The sequence below is a fragment of the Pseudorca crassidens genome, chromosome 7 (genome assembly GCF_039906515.1).
Source record: "Pseudorca crassidens isolate mPseCra1 chromosome 7, mPseCra1.hap1, whole genome shotgun sequence".
Lineage (NCBI taxonomy): Eukaryota > Metazoa > Chordata > Mammalia > Artiodactyla > Delphinidae > Pseudorca > Pseudorca crassidens.
The window spans coordinates 95982156-96001330 of record NC_090302.1 but is presented as its reverse complement, the minus strand read 5'-3'; the positions used below and the strand labels follow the sequence as shown (position 1 = coordinate 96001330).

At 43.6% G+C, this 19175-nt stretch overlaps 1 protein-coding gene across 2 annotated transcripts; it reads left to right on the top strand.

Moving 5' to 3' along the window:
• Positions 1 to 1527: 1527 nt before the first annotated feature.
• Positions 1528 to 15506, top strand: NFIL3 (nuclear factor, interleukin 3 regulated). 2 transcript variants are annotated; one of them, XM_067745045.1, is made up of 2 exons: positions 1528 to 1720; positions 13641 to 15506. In XM_067745045.1, exon 2 carries the CDS (start codon positions 13817 to 13819, stop codon positions 15203 to 15205), a length of 1389 nt encoding a protein of 462 aa, XP_067601146.1. In that variant the 5' UTR covers positions 1528 to 1720; positions 13641 to 13816; the 3' UTR covers positions 15206 to 15506. The 2 variants fall into 2 exon arrangements, with proteins under 2 accessions (XP_067601146.1, XP_067601145.1); XM_067745044.1 differs by lacking the exon at positions 1528 to 1720 and adding an exon at positions 2160 to 2391.
• Positions 15507 to 19175: the final 3669 nt, after the last annotated feature.

Sequence of the window (19175 nt, the reverse complement as noted above, 5' to 3'; positions counted from 1 at the left end):
GAGAATTCCTCCACTATCACCAACTGGGGTGACTCCAAGCATGTTACCTACCTTTCTTGAATTTCTAAGTTGTTTTCTGTAAAGCCATTTACTACTCATTCTACAACAGCTCTGGAATTCTATGAAATTATTTAAAAAGCAGAACAATGTGGAGAATATCTTTTGGGGGGGTATGCTCTGGGTGGCTCTGGATTTCTAGGAACTAGCTGCATTTCTAACCCTGAAAAGGTAACGGACATGCATATGGTTTTAATTTCATCTAAGAGAGATTTTCAAAGCTATAATGGGCATTGTGAGGATTTGGAAAAAAGGAAATGTATTAGTAAAAGTGAGAAAAGTGGAAAATATAAACCAAAATCAGGATTCATTTTCATCAAAGGAGTCAACTCTTTGGAATAAATGTCTAACAGAGGTGACTGACTCAAAAGCCATACAGAGATGTGCTTCTTGAATTGGCAAGCATCTGGAAAGGTGGATTTGGGAAAGACGCTAAAACTCATATTGCATGTCTACGTTTTCAGAGCCCTGTTGATAAACCTACACTTTATCAGATGAATTGTGAACATGGGTGTGTTCTGAACCACAACATTGTCCTTGGAGAACAGTTTGAAATGTGAAGGCTTCCAGAAACCTGATACGTGATAAGCATGTTTAAGCATCAGTCTTTGGATACTTATAATTCTGTAATATGAGAATGGGGAAGATAGAAAAGAGACAAATTAGCAAGCATATTTTCTATTGATGATGGACGTCGGTGATGGTAACTGGGGGAGGGGGGTGTTCACTCTACTTTGGTGTTTAGTTCAAATTTTTCTTTTTTAAAAAAGTGTATTTTTATCATAGGAGAAAGAAGTGGAAAGTCATGGAAGGCATTCAGACCAGCTCCCGCATAGTCCAAGCAGACAGGAGGTCCTTCTGCACCTGCCACATTCTCTCTTTGGGCAAGTCGGTGCGTCACTGTCAGGAATATGGCTCCCTTAGCAAAGGCAGGCACTGCCGCTTTATTTGTAAATGCGCCATGTGTGTGCCACGTGCCTTTACAGTCTTTAGCTCTATGACTTAAGTCGCCGCGAGGTGCCCTTTCTCCCATTTCTTTAGGTCTCTTACGTAGCCCGGGAATTTGGGGGAGAAGACAACCACATCCAGTTAGAGGCAGAAATGACAGACTTGCTCCTAGCTTCGAGATTAAGAAAAGAGATCCTGAGCGGCCGTCTCAAACCCCAGCAGCAAACGCCAGCGGGCGTACCAGCTGGTTGAACCCCGCGGACCCGCACCCCGGGCAGCCACACTCGGCACGGCCGAGGGACGAGGCGGGTGGGTGCCGATGGGCCTCGGCCAGCTTGGTTTGCCAGTCGTCTTACGCAACAACTTTGCAGCCAACATCTTCGTCCTAATAGTAGAGGGGGCGGTGTTCATGCGTTGCGCTTTCTCCCCTCCATCCGCCCCCTCTCTCCGGGCAGTCGCGCTCTCAGGGGAGACGCGCCGGGCTTTGTAATCTCTGCTTACGCAGCACCGCGGGGCTCGGAACGGCCGCCCGGCCCCCTCTCCTCTGCTGCTCGTCCCGGCTTCTGGCCGTTCGCCAGCCCCCCGCCTCCCCTCTCGCCCACCCCAAGGAGGAGGGGTCCTCCCAGAGTGTGAGGGGAGGGGGAAGGCGGAGGTCCCTGCCACGCCCGGGCCGCGGCAGCCTGCGGCCCTCGGCCCGGCACTCGGTCGGCAACAGGTAGCTTGGCCGGCTGCGCGCTCGGGGAGACGAAACGCGCGCCTCTGCGAGTGAGCGAGGGTCTCTGGGCTCAGAGACGCACCTCGGTGACCGAGAGGGCGAAGGAGGCGGTGAGGGGAGCGGGACGGTGAGGCAGGGGTCTCGGGCCCCTCCCCATGCTCGCTCCGGTCGAGACGGCCGCGCCGGCCGTTGCGCAACCCTGGAGCGTGGCGCGGGGCCCCAGGCGCTGGGCGTCCCGGCAGTCGGGCGGCGGCGGTGGCCGCGGCCGGGAAGGGACGCGGGCTGCCGGTGGCGCTGCCGGGAGGGGGAGGGGGCGGGGGCGTGGCGAGGGCGGGGCACCGGAGAGCCTGCCTCCGCTGGCCGCGGCCATTGGAGGCGGGCTGGGGGCGGGTGCGGACTCGGCGATTGGGGCCGGGGCCGCCCGTCACGGCGGGCTGGCGGTCGGCGACGTAGCGCCGCGCTCGGAACTGACCTACTAACACACATCTCCCGGCGCGGCCACGGCGCCCGCGGATCCGGCGCGCCGCCCGTCTCCCGCGCCGCGCCCTCGCCTCCGCCTGCCGACCCGGAGGCCCAGCCGGACCCCGATCCCCGAACGCCACCGGCTTCGCTCACGGCCCCCGTTCTTTCTCCCCGCCACCCCAGCTCGCCGCCCTGAGAGCAGGAACACGGTAAGCGCTCCGCCCACCGCCGGCCCGGGCCCGGTGCCCCGCTCCCCGCCCGCTCCCGGGGCGCGCGGCCGGCTGGCGCGGGGCGCGGGCCAGGCTGTGCGCGGGGTTCGGCTGTGCGCGGAGCTGGCCGGCGGCTGCGAGTGTGCGCGGGGCATTCATTACATAAACTTTTGCTGCCTTGTCAGGAGGGGGACTCGCCACCTTAAGGTGGCTGCTTTGATTGCAGCGCCGTCGCTCCGGCACGTAGTCCGGGCTGGCTTGCGCTCCCCCTGCTGCTGTTGCATAATGTCTCCTGATTTCAGGAAAATTGATGTTTTGATAGAGAAGAGCGCCGCCGGGGAGGCTGAGCCGAGGCTGAGCCTTCTCGTGGGGAAGGGCAGCGCTCTTTTCTTTCTCGTCCCTTCTGCGGGGCTGGCGGCGGTGGAGAGGAGGGGAGCTGAGTAATGGGGAAGAGTCTTGATTTTCTCGTTGAGAAAGAGCGTTGGTAGCGTGAATGGTGACGGCATTCGGAGAATGCCTGCGCTGCGTTTGTTTGTGTCCGGGGCTGAGTCTGCACAGACGTTTTCCACCCTGTTTGTCGTCAGCGTGTTTTACCAGCGCTCGGGGAGGTTGTGGGATTTGTACTTGCATACATTGCATAATCTGCCCACAGTGAAATATTGGCAAGGATTACGGGCTGATGTGGGAATGTGCGCGTACGTGTGCAATGATTTGGTAATTTTAGCACCGCGTTGGATACTGGATCATTACCTGTATACTACGTCCCAAATAAAAAAGATGTATTTTTAAACACTCCTACAAAACATGAAAGGAAGAATTCCTCGGTTTGTATTCTGATCTTGGATACTACCCGAGCTCGTCCCTTAGGTGTTCTGAGCTATTATTTTTAAACCTGGGACGAACCATTGTGACGTTCACCTCCCCACCTTCCTAATTTTAATGCATTCCATTCGATCAGCCCTTTTTCTCACCTTATTGTCATTGCTTTTTCAGACACAAGACAGATCACATAATAGTTTCCTGGAAATGTTGTATTATGTAACAGACGAATTTGCTGGCAGTGAGCACAGGAAGAGGGAGCTAATTACGTGATTTTATAATCTTGCTACAAAGAAAGTAGGACGATCTCAGCCTTTAAAATGTCACTGTAACAGTTTTTTTTTTTTTAAGGATATTTTAAACAGGAAAGTAGACAACTGGGTAAGCATTGAGTTTGCTCATGCAGCCGAATGTGTGTCTTTTGCCCTAAATGAAATGTGCGTTCTTCTAAATTTAGCCCTATCACATTTTAACAATTGTGGCCTCACAGCGCTATTTCTGGCGTTTTCTCCAGGGCTGTGTGCAAATACAAGTTCAAGGCCATTTGCTGTAGTTTTAACTCCACGCCTTCGGAGACCTTTGATAAGATTGTATTTTTAGGAAGGCATTTCGCAGAGCCCGTTGACTTGCTGAATGCTGACTCCCATTTATCTTTTTAAAGGACACTTTAGGAAAGTGCTGTTCCCTGAGAACAGCAGGGGATGGCCGAGTGTCATCTTCTGGTCTTGGCTTTTGTAAATAACAACAGCGAATGGGGTCACAGTATTTGTTTCACATCGTATTTTTATTTTCTCCAGACCAGATATGATTTATGGGAAACAGATATAGGTTAGTAGATTGTATTTTTTTGGTGGATGTCCTAGTTTTATTCGTGTGAGGATTATATGAATATATAATATACCCAGATTTTAAATTTGTCCCTGGACTCTTACGTAGTGTGTATGTGAATATATGTATATGGTGGCGTGTGTATGTCAGATTTGTTTTCCCCTAATGTACTATTAAAATAACTAAAAAGCAGGGTTGTGGACAGTTTTTAGGTGGGAGGGGGGCGGAGGAGGGGACGTATTACAGAGATTCACCTCTGGAACAAATTTATTACCCCAAGTAATTGAAGCCGCTTTCCAAGAAGCTAATATTGCTCCAGGCCCCGAATGTCAGACCCCGACCTACTTTGGAGCGCAGGCCGGGAGCCCCGGGCCTGCAGGGGGCCGCGTAGCGCCACCTTCCGATCGCGACCTCAGGGGTGCTCCCTTGCCTCCCGGCCCACCCCTCCCTCCTGCGGGCCCTTGGGGTCTGGGGGCGATGTGGGGGTGGCGGGCGCGGACCTCGGTTAGCAGCAGGGAGCGCCCTTGGGCGGCGCTTGGATGGGGGCTGCAGGGCGGCCTGTGCTGCTCCTCCTCGCCCCCTCCTCACATTCCTTTGTTCTGGCGCGGGGGTCCTGGCGGCGCCAAGGCCCCGCTGCGCCGCCCACCCGGCGGGGGCGGGTCCTGGGGAGGCGCGTGGGGGGGCGCCGAGGGACCGCCCGGGACCCGAGAGTGCGATGCGCTCTGGGTTGGCTTGGGCAGGAGGAGGGAGGGGGAGGATGCAAGGGCAGCCGGAGCGGCGGGAGGGGAGCCAGGAGAGCGGGAGGGACAGGAGGGACCCAGGGCGAGGCCGCTCCGCAGTTCCAGGGGCCTGCCGTATTGCTTTTTGCGCGCTGAGCTTCTGAGCACCGCAGGAACCTTTGTTCGGGGAGGCTTCATTGTATGTCGGAGCCGAGGGCTTCTGATTTTCGTGAAGTGAAAAAGACCTAAGGAAACCTCCAAATGTCAACAGACCACAAAAATTGCGGGGAGGGGAGGTCCACTATTGGTGGTGGTGACGAGGAGAGCCCCATCTTGACTGTAGCCAGTCGAGTCGATGTATTTTTTTTTTTTGAACCTTTAGTCTATGTGGTCAAAGGCTAGAGTAGAGAGAACTCAAATCCCCCGAGTTCAGAATTTTAAAAAATCAAAACACTTGTGTGGATGCCGCTGTCCTGCTATATAAGAGTATATAGTAGTACTTTCATCCTGGCAATAAGTCTTCTGAGGCTGTGCTCCTGCAATAAATCGCAGTGAATTCAGGGCAGCGTCACAGATGTTCTCTGAAAGGGCATCAGCGCAGTGCTTTGTTGAAAAGTTGGCTTCTGTGGGATCAAATCCTACACCCCATCCCTAATGGTTTCTCTCTTGAGTTTCAGGCCAGTCAGTAGTTAGGAAACAGTGAAGTGCTAAAAAAGAACACAGGCTGTGGGCTCACAAGAGCTGGGTCCCAGGCCCCAGCCTGTGATCTTGGGCACTGCCCTGATTTCCATAGGCCTCCAGGGTAAACTGAGGGAATAAAACCTGTTTAGCTGGGCAGTTGTGGGGAGCTCAGTAAATGTTTCCTGTAAAAGTGACCAGGAACTATATATATATATATATATTTTAATAAAGGTATTCACCTTCATTTTTCACTGCCTAAGTCTCTGTGCAATAAGGAATAAAGTTTGCACTAAGCCTATAGTTAATGATTCTTCTTGGGACTTCCGTGGTAGTCCAGTGGTTAAGACTTCACCTTCTAATGCAGGGGGTGCAGGTTCCATCCCTGGCCAGGGAGCTAAGATCCCACGTGCCTGGGGCCAAAAAACCAAAACATAAAACAGAAGCAATATTGTAACAAATTCAATAAAGACTTTAAAAATGGTCCATGTCAAAAAAATCTTTAAAAAAAAAGATTCTTCTTGGAATACTGTACTTTTCTGTTCTAATAATGATTAATTTCTTTCTCAAAACTATTTGCTATTACGTTTGATGGTAATTTTAGTTTGAAGGGAATTCTTGACAGGATTGCAGAACCTCAGACTACCCAAGTCATTGGGTTAATGTTTGGGGGAACTGTTTAAAGGAACAGGGAGAGGTGAGTTGATGGTTGCAGGAATGGTGTAAAAAGTGCCAAACAGCTGCCCTTTTTCAGTTCCCTTTACCTCTCTGTGATGGTTTTCCTGGTCCTGGATAATCTCTCTATCTAAAATTCTAGTCTGAGATCAGAGGCTGGTTAGACCTCACAGATGAGCTCTGTTGGGAGGGAGTGTGTGCAGCCTGTATGGTTAAAACGGTAGGACATGCCCCAACTGCTGATGGTTGGCCCTTTTGACTAACACAGAAGTAAATTTTGTTTGGTTTACCCTTACACTTGCAACATAGGGCAGTGCTTCACTACGAATTACGAGAGGCAAAAATTAGGCCTAGAACTAATCATCATCATCGTTTCCTTGATGCTGCTCATTCTTCAGAAATGAGGTGAAGAGCTAATATTTGCTAAACATGTACCCTTCCTGTGCCAGGCACTGTGTTGACTGTTCTATTATCGTCCCCATTTTAGACATGAGGAAGTGGAGGCTAAGAGAAATTGATTAGCAGCCCAGGCCAGGAGCCTGAAAAGGGGATTGGGGGGGTGGGGTGACCCTCTGTCTCTGTCCCTTCCCTGAGTGTGAGTGCAAGCTCACTGGAGTTTTTGAAACAATTTCCTTTTCTGTGTTAAAGACTTATCTTTGCGCAGTGCAATTATAACATCACTATGATGCAACAAGCTGAAAATTAAAACCCTTTGTTCAGGCCCTTTCCCATGTTGAGCAATGGGCCTGACTCACCAGCTGAGTGGATATTTCTAGTTGACCTTGCTTTGGTCCATAGAGTCAGTTCTGAGACGTGAATGTGATTGCAGCATGGAATGGAAAAGGTGCAGTCATATTGCCGAGGCTTTATTTTTACCCTAGTAAAATCACACATACTTCATTATTTCCATTGTAATCCAGATGGCATTGATGCTGTTCAAAGTTGTTTATTTTTAATTTGTATTAAGGAATGAGAGCACACTTGGGATTCAGTTCAAAATATGACAGAAACAATGTAATTGAAGTTTCCTTTAATATTCATTTCTTGTTTTTGTAAGGTATGCCTGTATTTCACAGGGTTAACACATTGTTTGATATCCTGTTATTTTTCTAAATTATATTTGAGTTGATTTTTATCCAGATTGGACTTGTATAAGAATGTCGAAAGACATTGACCTTTGATCACAGACATTACATAAGAGTTTTCCAGTTTCAAAATGAGCTTGTATTGCCACCACCCCCAATTATCTCTCAAATTTCATTACAAATACCTTTCTTGTAGTTAAAAAATTACTGTTTCTCATCTGGTTTTAATTAGAGTATGCTAGCTTGTTTTTATGGTAAGAAAGTTTAGTAGGGATTTACTAGATGCCTTTCGTAATAATCTGTGCTTTGAGGACTCATTTTCATTGGAAGCAGAATGATGTTTATAAGCCTTTTAGTTATCAGAACACGGTGTCTTTTATTAATTAACTTTCTAGGGATCTAAAGCTGGAGTTAAGTAGCCTTCAAATAAACACTAAAAATAAACATTTAAAATAATTTCTTCTATTCATGAGGCACATAATAAATGACATTTGTAATCGTTTGCTCACTGGGAAGGAAACTGAACAAGAAATTAAAAAGTCAAGCTGAGGAAAATTGGAATGATCCTTCAGTATAATTAGGGACATTCAAAACCTTGCCCTACCATACCATTTCCTCAGCCAACTCTGCATGCACCCCATTTTCCCCATCATTATCCCATGTTGCATGTAGTCTGGTATTACTTACCTGTTGCAGAATTTCTTATAACTGGGTAACTTCATAATTACCCATGTCCCTTAAGATTTCAAATTAGTTGCTAGACTGATAAATTATCTTTTTGAAACTTTCAAGAAAACAAATGGTCCCCATTTTGAAGTGAATGCAGAATTTTTCATAAGGCATTAGTATTTCATCACCCCCATCCTCCCAGTTCCCCTCCCTCAAGCCTTGAAGTTGTTTGGATGTGTTAGCATCTACGCATTTGCCCTGAGCAGTCTTCAGAATATTTTCATTGAGAGTTAGATTACAAACAGTAGCCTCTTTTTGTAAAAGAACGTCAGGTCATACTATTTCATATTTCAATCCCTTAAATTATATCAATGCTATAATAAAATGCAGTGTTGTCATCATATTTATTAAGTTTAAATCTAATTTTCAAGTGGTCCTTTGTTGAGGATGAAAGGGCAAGAAACTTGAAATATTTTCATTTATCATAAACTTGCTCTGGTTTTGACACATTCATTTACAGAAGTACCCGAATAGAAAAAGTAGGCCAGTTTGTTGCTATGATAGGATAAATTTTGGAAAAGTGTGAAAGTCTGTTTATGTGTGTGTTCATAGCTTGATCAAGTATACATTTCTCTCTGACTTCAGAGTCTGTGTTACTAGATACAGAATTATATTATTAATGGGAGGCACTTCACTGGTACTTAAAGAGGTTTAACATAGTTTTCTTAATTTAAAAAGCATTTTTTCAGCCTGATTAGAAAATCCTCATGCAACTTCAGTGTTTCCTTAGTTTTTTCATCCCCCACTCCCCCCTAGATTTTATTTTCATCCATGAAAAGAAGTAAAGCATTTTATTGAAACAATCATGTCATGGATTTTACCCACAGGAAGAAAATGTAGGTTAACATTTGCTAGTATTACTAGTTTAAAGAGCTGTGAATTGATTCATTAACTTTATTTTTTCACTAAAATGGCACTTATCTCAAAAATAAGCCACTGCCTCTTAGTAGAGAGATGGTTTGTAGTTTAACATAAAAGAATTTTTTTCTTTAATGGTATCTATACTATACCTCTGAGGGTGTAAACAGTACATTCAGAGAGTAGAGGTAAAATGAGGTAGTTCTATCAAAATATTTCCAAATCATTGGGCACATCAAATAGTATTTCATCTTGTATTGACAGAACGTTAAAATCAAAGTATCAAATAGAAGCAATTTGCAATCTCTTTAAAGAAATAATAATGATTTTTTCTCATAGTAGATTTTAACATCTAAGCTATTAGTAAGGTTTTAGATGCTTGAAACAAAACGTTTCTTCTCTTCTTGTTTTGTAACAAGTTTGAATTGTCCACCAATATTTCTCTGAGAGATGTGTTGGCGGCCAGAGAAGATACAGGTCTGTCATTGTAAACATAAGTCATAAGGTCCCTCCTCAAAAAGAAATTTGGGCTAGAATTTGTGCTTTATTCTTTTAGAGAATTTTCTAAACCAAATTTATCTTAATTAAAAACAATATTTAGGTCATCTGACTTAAATAGACTTTAAAATCTGGGTTTATGAAACATAACTCCTGCCTGTAGAAATAGTGTGATGTACTACAAAAAAGCATTAATTAGCAATGGTACATCCGAGTTAGGTGTGGGAAAATACGTCATTAGAATGTGATGACTCCTGCTCTTAAATTTCTCCTTTTATTTGTGTTTTTAAGAAGCACCCGTATTATCTAATGCGTGTAATGAAGCTGATCGTGCCGAATACCCCAGCATCATAGAATTGTCATTTAGTGTCAATTATTCACCAGAAAGGAAACCAGTGGTGACTGATGTAACACAGCATTAGTGGTGATCTGAAAACATGAGGCAGAGGTGAAATGACTGTTCAATTAATCATAAGGGAAAACACTGGAACTGAAATCAAGTCATTAGTTAGTTGAGCATAAAAACTGATGTCTTTAGAAGGCGTTGTAAACCACCTTTCCATTCACTTTAATTTAAATTTATTGTTGAAGGGCACAAATAGATTCTTTGCCCTCAACACCTCTGCCCTCTAGTGCTGCATGGCCTTGGGAAAGTCATTCAGTCTTTCTGTGTTTTAACTGCCCTCTCCCACCATGTTGAAAATGGATACATTTTGATTGTGTACCAAAAAATCACAGGTGACAATGCTAATAGCTTTAATTTTTTCCTTCTATTTATTTTAGCATGTAGGTTTGCCCGGAGATTAAAATTTTAGCAGAGATATGAAAATTTAGAATGTTTTCTCAATTCATTAAATACTTGCAGGCTATACAACTCTGTGGAAGCTGGAGAAAAGTTCCAGATGGTACCTTTGTTGTCTTAAAGAAGTTCTGGCAGCATCTAATAGTGCTTTACTGCCCCCAAAGTCACTTAGTAAGTGGGCATATATTACCCAGAAATGAGAGTAACACAGAAAGGAACTGTATGTAAATGAGATGCATTGCAGGGATATACACCAGAACAACCCTCTGGGAGTACAGGAATGGGTACTGTTAGAGGAATTGGATTGGAGTCAGGGCTGTCCTGGAATCTTAGCTGTGCCCCTTAACTAGCTGTGTGACACTGGGCAAGTTGCTTAACTTCTCTGAGCCTTAGTTTTCTCATCTGAAAGTGGTTATTATGAGGGCAGTGAAATAATGACAGGCCAGGCTCACAGTGTCTGTTGCATAGTCAGTGTTGAGTAAATGGCACCTGTTATAATTGTTTTTATTATCACCATACAAAGAAAAAGGCAGTGCAGCTAGAAACAATGTGATATGTGCACCAACACCCCTTGTTGGCGGTGCTCCTAGCACACCCCTGGATGAGCGCTGTATTCACAAGCCTGTCTCCCACCAAAGACTAAGGGGTTCCTTGACTCTTGGGAGTTTGATTCTTCCTTCACTCTTTATGTGCCCCCAGTCTGGCTCAGTGCCAGGTATACAGTAGGTGGTCCATATGTGTTGAATAAGTCAAGGAATGAATAAGAGAAGCTCTCTGTTACTAAGCTAAATATCTTTTTTAGAATTTATGTAATAATCAGATTTAAAAGAATGTATCAACAAAGTGTTTTTGGCACAAAGCTCTCTTATATAAGGCAAGTGAGTGACTGTCAATCAGATGTTGAGCACCTAATAGGTTCAGTTTGTTGCTAGGATACAAATATATTAATTTGAGCCCTGAACTAATTTGCAGTCTAGCTGGACATACAAAACAAACATGTAGGAAGATACACATTGTACAAAATCAGCACCTCTCTCTACAGTATCTCACACTGCTGATAAACTCTTTTCAACACTGCAAGGTTATTTGATAAATAATATTACAGAAAATATCCTAATGTCGTTATGGCCTGATTTGCTGGTGGAATCATAGAGGCAGTTAATATGTGTGGATGAAGGAAGAACCAGATTCTAGTACACATAGTGAAATTCAAATAGGAAGAATATTAACTGAAAAGAAATGAGATTTTTCTGCAGGTTTTGAATGTACCAACAAAGTTGTAGAGACGACAAAGTGGACATAAAGTACTTAGACACCCAGAAGAACTGGGTTAAGAGATTTTAGGACAAGTGGGATATTTTTGTTAAATGGAAGTAGTGTTATTTTCTCTATGCAGTGTGGCAAGGGCTGCCTGCCCGCCCTCACTCACACTGGACTCAGCGCGATTCTTTGGACCAGGAGATTGCAGAGAGTCCCAACTCACTCAATGTAGGTTTGAAATGATGAAACAATATGAAATGATGAAAGAATGAAAAGTTTAGGAAGAGTAACTAACACAGAATTGTGGGGCATTTCAAAAGCATAACTGTAAAAACTCATAGGTGAGGTGAAATGTAAAAGGAATGTAATTTTTTTTCCCCAAGGAAGGGACAAATTAAAAAATGCATGGAAGAGAAAGAGTCTCAAGTGGAGAAAATACTCAGAATAATAGTGTGCAAGGAACTGCATAATGTTTTAAAAAACAGTAGTATCTGGGGATACAGTGGAGATTTAAAAAGCATCTTGGAAAAGTTCAATGTAATTATCTTCCTGGAACTGGAATTTTTACTCTTTGCTTCAACATTCATTTGATTTCAGGGGGGAAGACTTAACTGAATTAGGGAATACAAATTCTTGACAGGAGGGAAGAATCCATTCAGTATATTGAAGGAAAAGGGGTTTTCATGTCAGAACAAGAAACCTAACTGGAAATATAGGAAGCAGGGTTGTTTACTAAGTGATAACTAGGAAGCTCCCCTTTCTACACCATCACGGCCTGCTGTGGCAGACTCATTGCCTTCATTTCCCATTAAAGCTATATTTTCAAAAACAAACGGAAGCTTGGTATTTGTAATCACAAGTTTTGCTAAGTTGCAACTCACTGTTTCCATTGGCTCAATTTGATGGACAGAAACATGGCATTAAACCTTATTCTTGATGATCCTGAAATTATTACATCATTCCTTCTGTTCCTTCTGGAAAAGACACAGGAAGCTGGCAGTCTTTTCCGCTGATAAAATTAAACGTCATTAGTCATTATAAAACTATGCACAAGAAAGAAAGAGAGACCTAAAACAAAAACATTAAATCTTTTTAATAGGGCAGGAAGAGTGCCATATACAGATAGTGCCGAATGAACAGTTGTCTTACCATATCTCCTTTATGAAAGTATTACCTACTGGAAAATTAGAGAAGCCCTGTCCAGGAAGACAGATCCAAAATGACCACGAGAAGATTGTTATTGGAACTTAATATGGATTTATTATCTCCTGTCAGGCCAAGTTCAGATTATAAATATGTCATCAGTGGAAAAGGAAGCTAGTTGATGGTTCTATTTTTGAGTTCTTATATTTTGTTTGAAACTAATTAGTAAAATGGAAAGAAATTCTTTCCATAATTACATTCTCTTGGTTTAAAATAATTTTAAGTTTCAAGAAGGCACTGTACTTAAAAAAAAAAAATCCCTTTGAATAATAAGCGTTTATTTTAGTCTGAAGCTACTTTATCAATGAAATCTATTATGACAGAATTGTCAGGACCAAAAAAAGCACTGTGGATGCTTCAATCTTAAGTGAATGTTTGATAAATCAATTTGAAGGAACCGGAAAAAAAAAAAAAAAAGAACATTTCTAACCTCATAGCACAAATGTGTCAAAAGAGATGGCTTTATTGAAAAGAGTCCTTTTCAGGTATGCTGAGTCACTTGGCAGAATGACCATGACATCAGCCACATAAGAGATTAAACAACTACAACTCAGTTGTTTGTGTGGCTTTTATTTTTGTGGCAATAAAAATTTAGCTCCCTTTATATTTGATTCCATGTAATTACAGAATTTGTTTACTGATATTAAAGGGGTTTACTTGGAAAAGTTCCTTTTATGAGGTGAGCTTGTTTGCTTGGCAGTGATATAAGTGCTATCTAAAAGTATTCAGAAGCCCCACAAGATGCAAGTACTATTTAAAAACTTACCAACCAGAGGCGATCTGTCATTTCCTTCCTGTAATGTCCTATCCCCACATGCCCCACCCCACCATTTTTTCTCCTGAAACACAGTCTTCCTCTGTTTTTCCCTGGGGCAGATGTGTTTTTTTCTCTCACTGTCCTGGACCACAGGTCTCACTGTGGACTTGTCCTTTACAACTTTACCGTATAGGTATTTGGGTACTTATTTTCCTTACAAGATTGTAAACTCTTTGAAGGGCAGAAATATTGACCCTCAATGCTTCGTGTACTTTCTTGTACATAATTGGTAATAAATATTTACCAAATGGATAACTGTTTCTCTTCATGTATTGCAGGTGACCTAGAAGACCCCTACTCCGTTTGGTGAGAGAAGCCGAAGAGATTTATCCTGGACGGTGGAACAAAAAGAAGAATATTGATGGATTTTAAACCGCAGTTTTTAAAGCATTTGAGATTACTGAGGAAATAACTTCTTCTCCTGCACCGCATATATAGGTTAAGGTTGTTTCTGATGCAGCTGAGAAAAATGCAGAGCATCAAGAAGGAGCAGGCATCTCTTGATGCTGGTAGCAGCGTGGACAAGATGATGGTGCTTAATTCTGCCTTATCCGAAGTCTCCGAAGACTTGACGACAGGGGAAGAGCTCCTTCTCAATGAAGGAAGTGTGGGGAAAAACAAATCTTCAGCATGTCGGAGGAAACGGGAATTCATTCCCGATGAGAAGAAAGATGCCATGTATTGGGAAAAGAGGCGGAAAAATAACGAAGCTGCCAAGAGGTCTCGGGAGAAGCGTCGACTGAATGACCTGGTTTTGGAGAACAAACTCATTGCACTGGGAGAAGAAAACGCCACTTTAAAAGCTGAACTGCTTTCCCTAAAATTAAAGTTTGGTTTAATTAGCTCGACAGCCTATGCCCAGGAGATTCAGAAACTCAATAATTCTACAGCTGTGTATTTTCAAGACTACCAGACTTCCAAATCCACCGTGAGCGCCTTTGTGGATGAGCACGAGCCCTCGATGGTGGCCAGCAGTTGCATTTCTGTCATCAAGCACTCTCCACAGAGCTCTCTGTCTGATGTTTCGGAAGTGTCCTCGCTAGAACATTCGCAGGAGGGCCCTGGGCAGAGTGGCTGCAGAAGCCCAGAAAGCAAGTTCCAGGTCATCAAGCAAGAGCCGATGGAACTGGAGAGCTATGCCAGGGAGCCCAGAGATGACCCGGGCACCTACCGAGCGGCCGTGTACCAGAACTATATGGGGAATTCTTTTCCTGGCTACTCACACTCTCCCCCTCTGCTGCAGGTCAACCGATCCTCCAGTAACTCTCCAAGGACATCAGAAACCGATGAAGGTGCAGTAGGAAAGTCATCCGATGGAGAAGACGAGCAGCAGGTTCCCAAGGGCCCAATCCACTCTCCCGTCGAACTTCAGCGTGTCCACGCCACAGTGGTTAAAGTTCCAGAAGTGAACTCCTCTGCCTTGCCGCACAAGCTTCGGATTAAAGCCAAAGCCATGCAGATAAAAGTGGAAGCCTTCGATCATGAATTTGATGGCACACAAAAACTTTCTTCGCCTGTTGACATGACGTCTAAGAGACATTTCGAACTTGAGAAGCATAATGCCCCCAATCTGGTACATTCTTCTCTCACTCCCTTTTCAGTGCAAGTGACTAACATTCAAGATTGGTCTCTCAAATCTGAACACTGGCCTCAAAAAGAACTTAATGGCAAAACTCAGAGTAGTTACAAAACTGGAGTGGTCGAAGTGAAAGACAATGGTTACAAAGTCTCTGACCCAGAGAATTTGTTTTTGAAGCAGGGGATAGCCAACTTGTCTGCAGAGGTGGTCTCACTTAAAAGACTTATAGCCACACACCAAATCTCTGCTTCGGACTCTGGGTAAAATTACTACTGAACAAGCTCTGGGCATTTAGAGATGTCATTTGCAATAGATAGTACATTTTGTATTAGGCTGAATTTTCACTGGACTTGTGATGTCATTTCACTGTAATGTTCACATGTTGACTGTTGGGTGTCTTTCTGTGCACAAATTATTATGAAGATTAGACTGTGTTATCACTCTGCCTTGTGTATAGTCAAATAGACCATTGCAAAGGCTGTATATATTGAACATTATTTTTGTTGTTCTATTATAAAGTGTGTAAGTTACCAGTTTCAATAAAGGATTGGTGACAAACACAGAACTTCTGCTCCATTGCACTTAATTTTATGGGAAAGAAAGAGCAATTTAAGTTACAAAAGTAGATACTGTATTAAGATATTCTGCATTTTACTTATTTGGGGGAGTTTTCTCCCATCTGTAAGGGAAAACCAAAACATAAGTTCAACACATAATATTTCCTTTTCTAATTTGGCCCAGGCTATGATAAGTTTGAAAACCTTCCAAAGAGGGAGAGTAGGGAAGAGGGGGTGGGGAATGCATTTTCTTGCATTTGAGACTAGTAATTTACTAAATTACTCCCCATTATCTATTTTTCTTTAAGGTTACGTTTTCTCTATCCTTTTTTTTTTTAAGTAGAAAAATCCAACTTGTTTAGCATCATTGTCTCTTTAGTCATCTCTCTTTAAAGTATGACACATGGATGTGGATAGTTGAATCACTGACCCAGTTTATTATTTAGAGGTTCATTAAAAGAGTGGATAAAAGACTAAGGATGAAGTCATTTTTATGTTATTGTAAATCTTAACAGTTCTCGAATATAAGTCTAGGGAATTAAGCTAGTGAAATATTGTTTTATTTAGTTTCCAAAATTTCAAGGAACACATCAATGATCCCATTCCACCACATTCAGTCTATGTAATGACTTTTTTTTTTTTTACTATTTGTTAAAGATGAATATAAATAATAGCTCCAGTTTGGAAACTCTTTATAATATAGAAGTCCAGAAGAAAGCATCATTCTAAGTAAACCGATGATATGATCATGACTGATCATTTGTCCAGGATCCTCAGTTGCCCCATAGAAGTAAGTGTCCTCAAATACAGACCAAATGTGTCTTCTGTTGCAAGGCGGGACTGGCTTCTGAGTGGGGTGGAAGGAATGGGTAGATGTTGATCAAGCACAGCTTTCCCCATAGCTCTTCTCCTCACCAAAGCCCTCTCCAGAACTGTTTCTTCTCACACTGACCTCTTCTGTATTCTAGAAGTAAGGGGGAGGACTTGGAGGCTTCATAAAACATGTGCAGGGGCTTCCCTGGTGGCACATTTGTTAAGAATCCACCTGCCAATGCAGGGGATATGGGTTCATGCCCTGGTCTGGGAAGATCCCACATGCCGTGGCAACTAAGCCCGTGCGCCACAACTACTGAGCCTGCGCTCTAGAGCCTGCGTGCCACAACTACTCTAGCCTGCGTGCCACAACTACTGAAGCCCGCACACCTAGAGCCCGTGCTCCGCAACAAGAGAAACCACCACAATGAGAAGCCCGCGCACCGCAACTAGAGAAAGCCTGCGCGCAGCAGCAAAGACCCAACACAGCCAAAAATAAATAAATAAATAAAATTTAAAACATGTGCAGGATGACTTAACACTCACTCTGTCACCCGTATCTCATGGTGGCACCTAAGAAGGGCCCAGTTATAACATCCCAGTTTGGGGGTCTCCAGCGTTTTTGACTGCCTGGTTTGAATAAAAGCCTGATTTTTGATATCTTAAACTTCCTGCACTTTTATATTTTAAAAAACGATCCTTGGAGTTAAAGGGAATGCTAGAACACGCACACATGCCATCCACTTTGTCCTTTTGGACACAGTGACCAGTTTTCTCTCTGAAGTCTCCTGACTCAGAGGAATGTGTTACCAGTCTTGGCCCTTGCCCTTTTTTCTTTTTTATTAATGACTGGGTGAGGCCCCGAGGGAAACCCATCTCATTTGCAAATGTTATAAAGCAGAAGAGGGCTAAGATATGGGAGACAGTTGAGATCCAAAAGCATTTCACAGCCTAGAATGGATGGAATGAATCTAACACAATGAATTATAATAGGGATAGAGGGTAAAGTCAGGTTCCTATGCGAAGTGGCAAAACAAGGGGCTGTCCAAGTTCACAACTGGCAAAAAACAATAACTACTTATGGAGGGGAAAAAGCTTTAGTTCCCTCCAGCTTAATGTGAATCAGTGCCCAGTGGAATGCTGGATTGTGTCAACACAGTGTCCAAACACGTGGACAACTGTCCTGCTCTCCTGGGCACACGTGTGCCAAGAGATGCAGTCATAAACATTCCAAAGGAGCCCATCAGAGATGGAAGATTTTGCAACCATGAAATAGGAGCAAATATGAACAAAACTGTTGATAAACTGCCTCGAAAATGGACAAACCTTACACTGTGTGGTACTTACTGTAAGGGTCCAAGTGGATAATAGCAAAAAAGGTAAATCTTGCGTTGTTTCAGGAAGAATTATGCATCCGTCAGAGCAGTGCAGGAGCAAAGCACCCTGCCTATGAGGCCATAGTACCCCCCCTATTAATTGCTAATATTAGCTATTGTGGTGAGTATATTACATTTGGATGCCCTCTTCCTTAGTCATTTTGTCTTATAATTTCAAGGATCTAAGATGTAGCTTGGATGATGTTTAAGATGTTACTCCTTAAAAATAAAGAATGACATAAGCAATTCCAAACTCACTAGGAACCAAAGAAAAAGTCCAGCTATACTGTGACACTTCTGTTTCACGATGTCAACTGAGGAAATGCTATCACCTCACCCTCCCACTCACATCATTCCCCAGAATGATAGAAAATGTGTTTGAAGCCAAATAAATCTATGACTGTACTAAAAAAGTAAGAGGTGGAAGCCTTGGAGCACCATGATTTCGTAGGAATTCCCAGAAAGATGGCTGTCAGGTAGGCTTGGATAGGGAGGAAGCTGCAGCCAGGAAAACACAGAGGCCCACGTGAGTCACTGGACACAAGCAGAGGGAGGGGAGTCTGAATGGTTAGCAGTTGGGCTGGTGGGGAGGCTGCAGCAGAAACAGCTGAATCTCCCCTCTACCAGCCCAGGACAAGGTGAGCCAGAGCAGGGACTGTGGTGGGGCAGATTCAGAGAGGCAGGCTATGTCCCAGGGCCAACACGTAGAATGCAGACAGCACATCCCTCCTGTGTCCAGCAGTATCTCGTTATTCTTCTTATTTTATTATTGTGCCGACTTTAGAAAGGAGAATACTGAGACTCTGAGAGGTTAACTTGCCGAAAACTCTCACAGTGGCCAGAACCCAGGCCCCGTGGGACCAGCACGAGGCAGGCCAGCTAAGTATTGTCTGACACTTTAGCTTTTCCCCTGATATAATCAAGGGAGATGAGACTAGAGAGTTTCTCTAGCCTGCTGGAAAGAAGGGAGCAATCTAAGGAGGTGTCCAAGCTGTAAGTGCCTTTTCTCTGCAAATTAGTGAAAGTGCTATGTAAGCATCTACTCTTGTCTGGCATCATAGCTGTGTAATAACTCTTTTCCATCTTCAAGGGGCAAATATTCCCAAATAAAAACAGCTAACATCTGGGTAGGGCTAAAAAGTTATGCTCGATTTTTTTTTTAAAATGGTAGCTATTGAACTCACTTTTGAAAACTAGAAATTATCTCTCAAAAATGAGAATCATTGGCAGCACCCATTTGATTTTGTGTGTGTGTGTGTGTGCGCGTGTGCACGCTTTGAGGGGCAGGAACTGGGGCTTGTTTAGGAAGTAGTACAAGCATTGGAGTGACATTGTATGGTGTCCACGAACTACTCGCACCAGAAAAATTTAAGAAAAACTTACCAAGGCTGTGAAATTATGCGATACTCAAGATTCCAGTGAAGACAGAAATAAGAAACAATTTAGAATTATGAGCTATAGTTGAATTAGGAACGTGAACTAGGATGT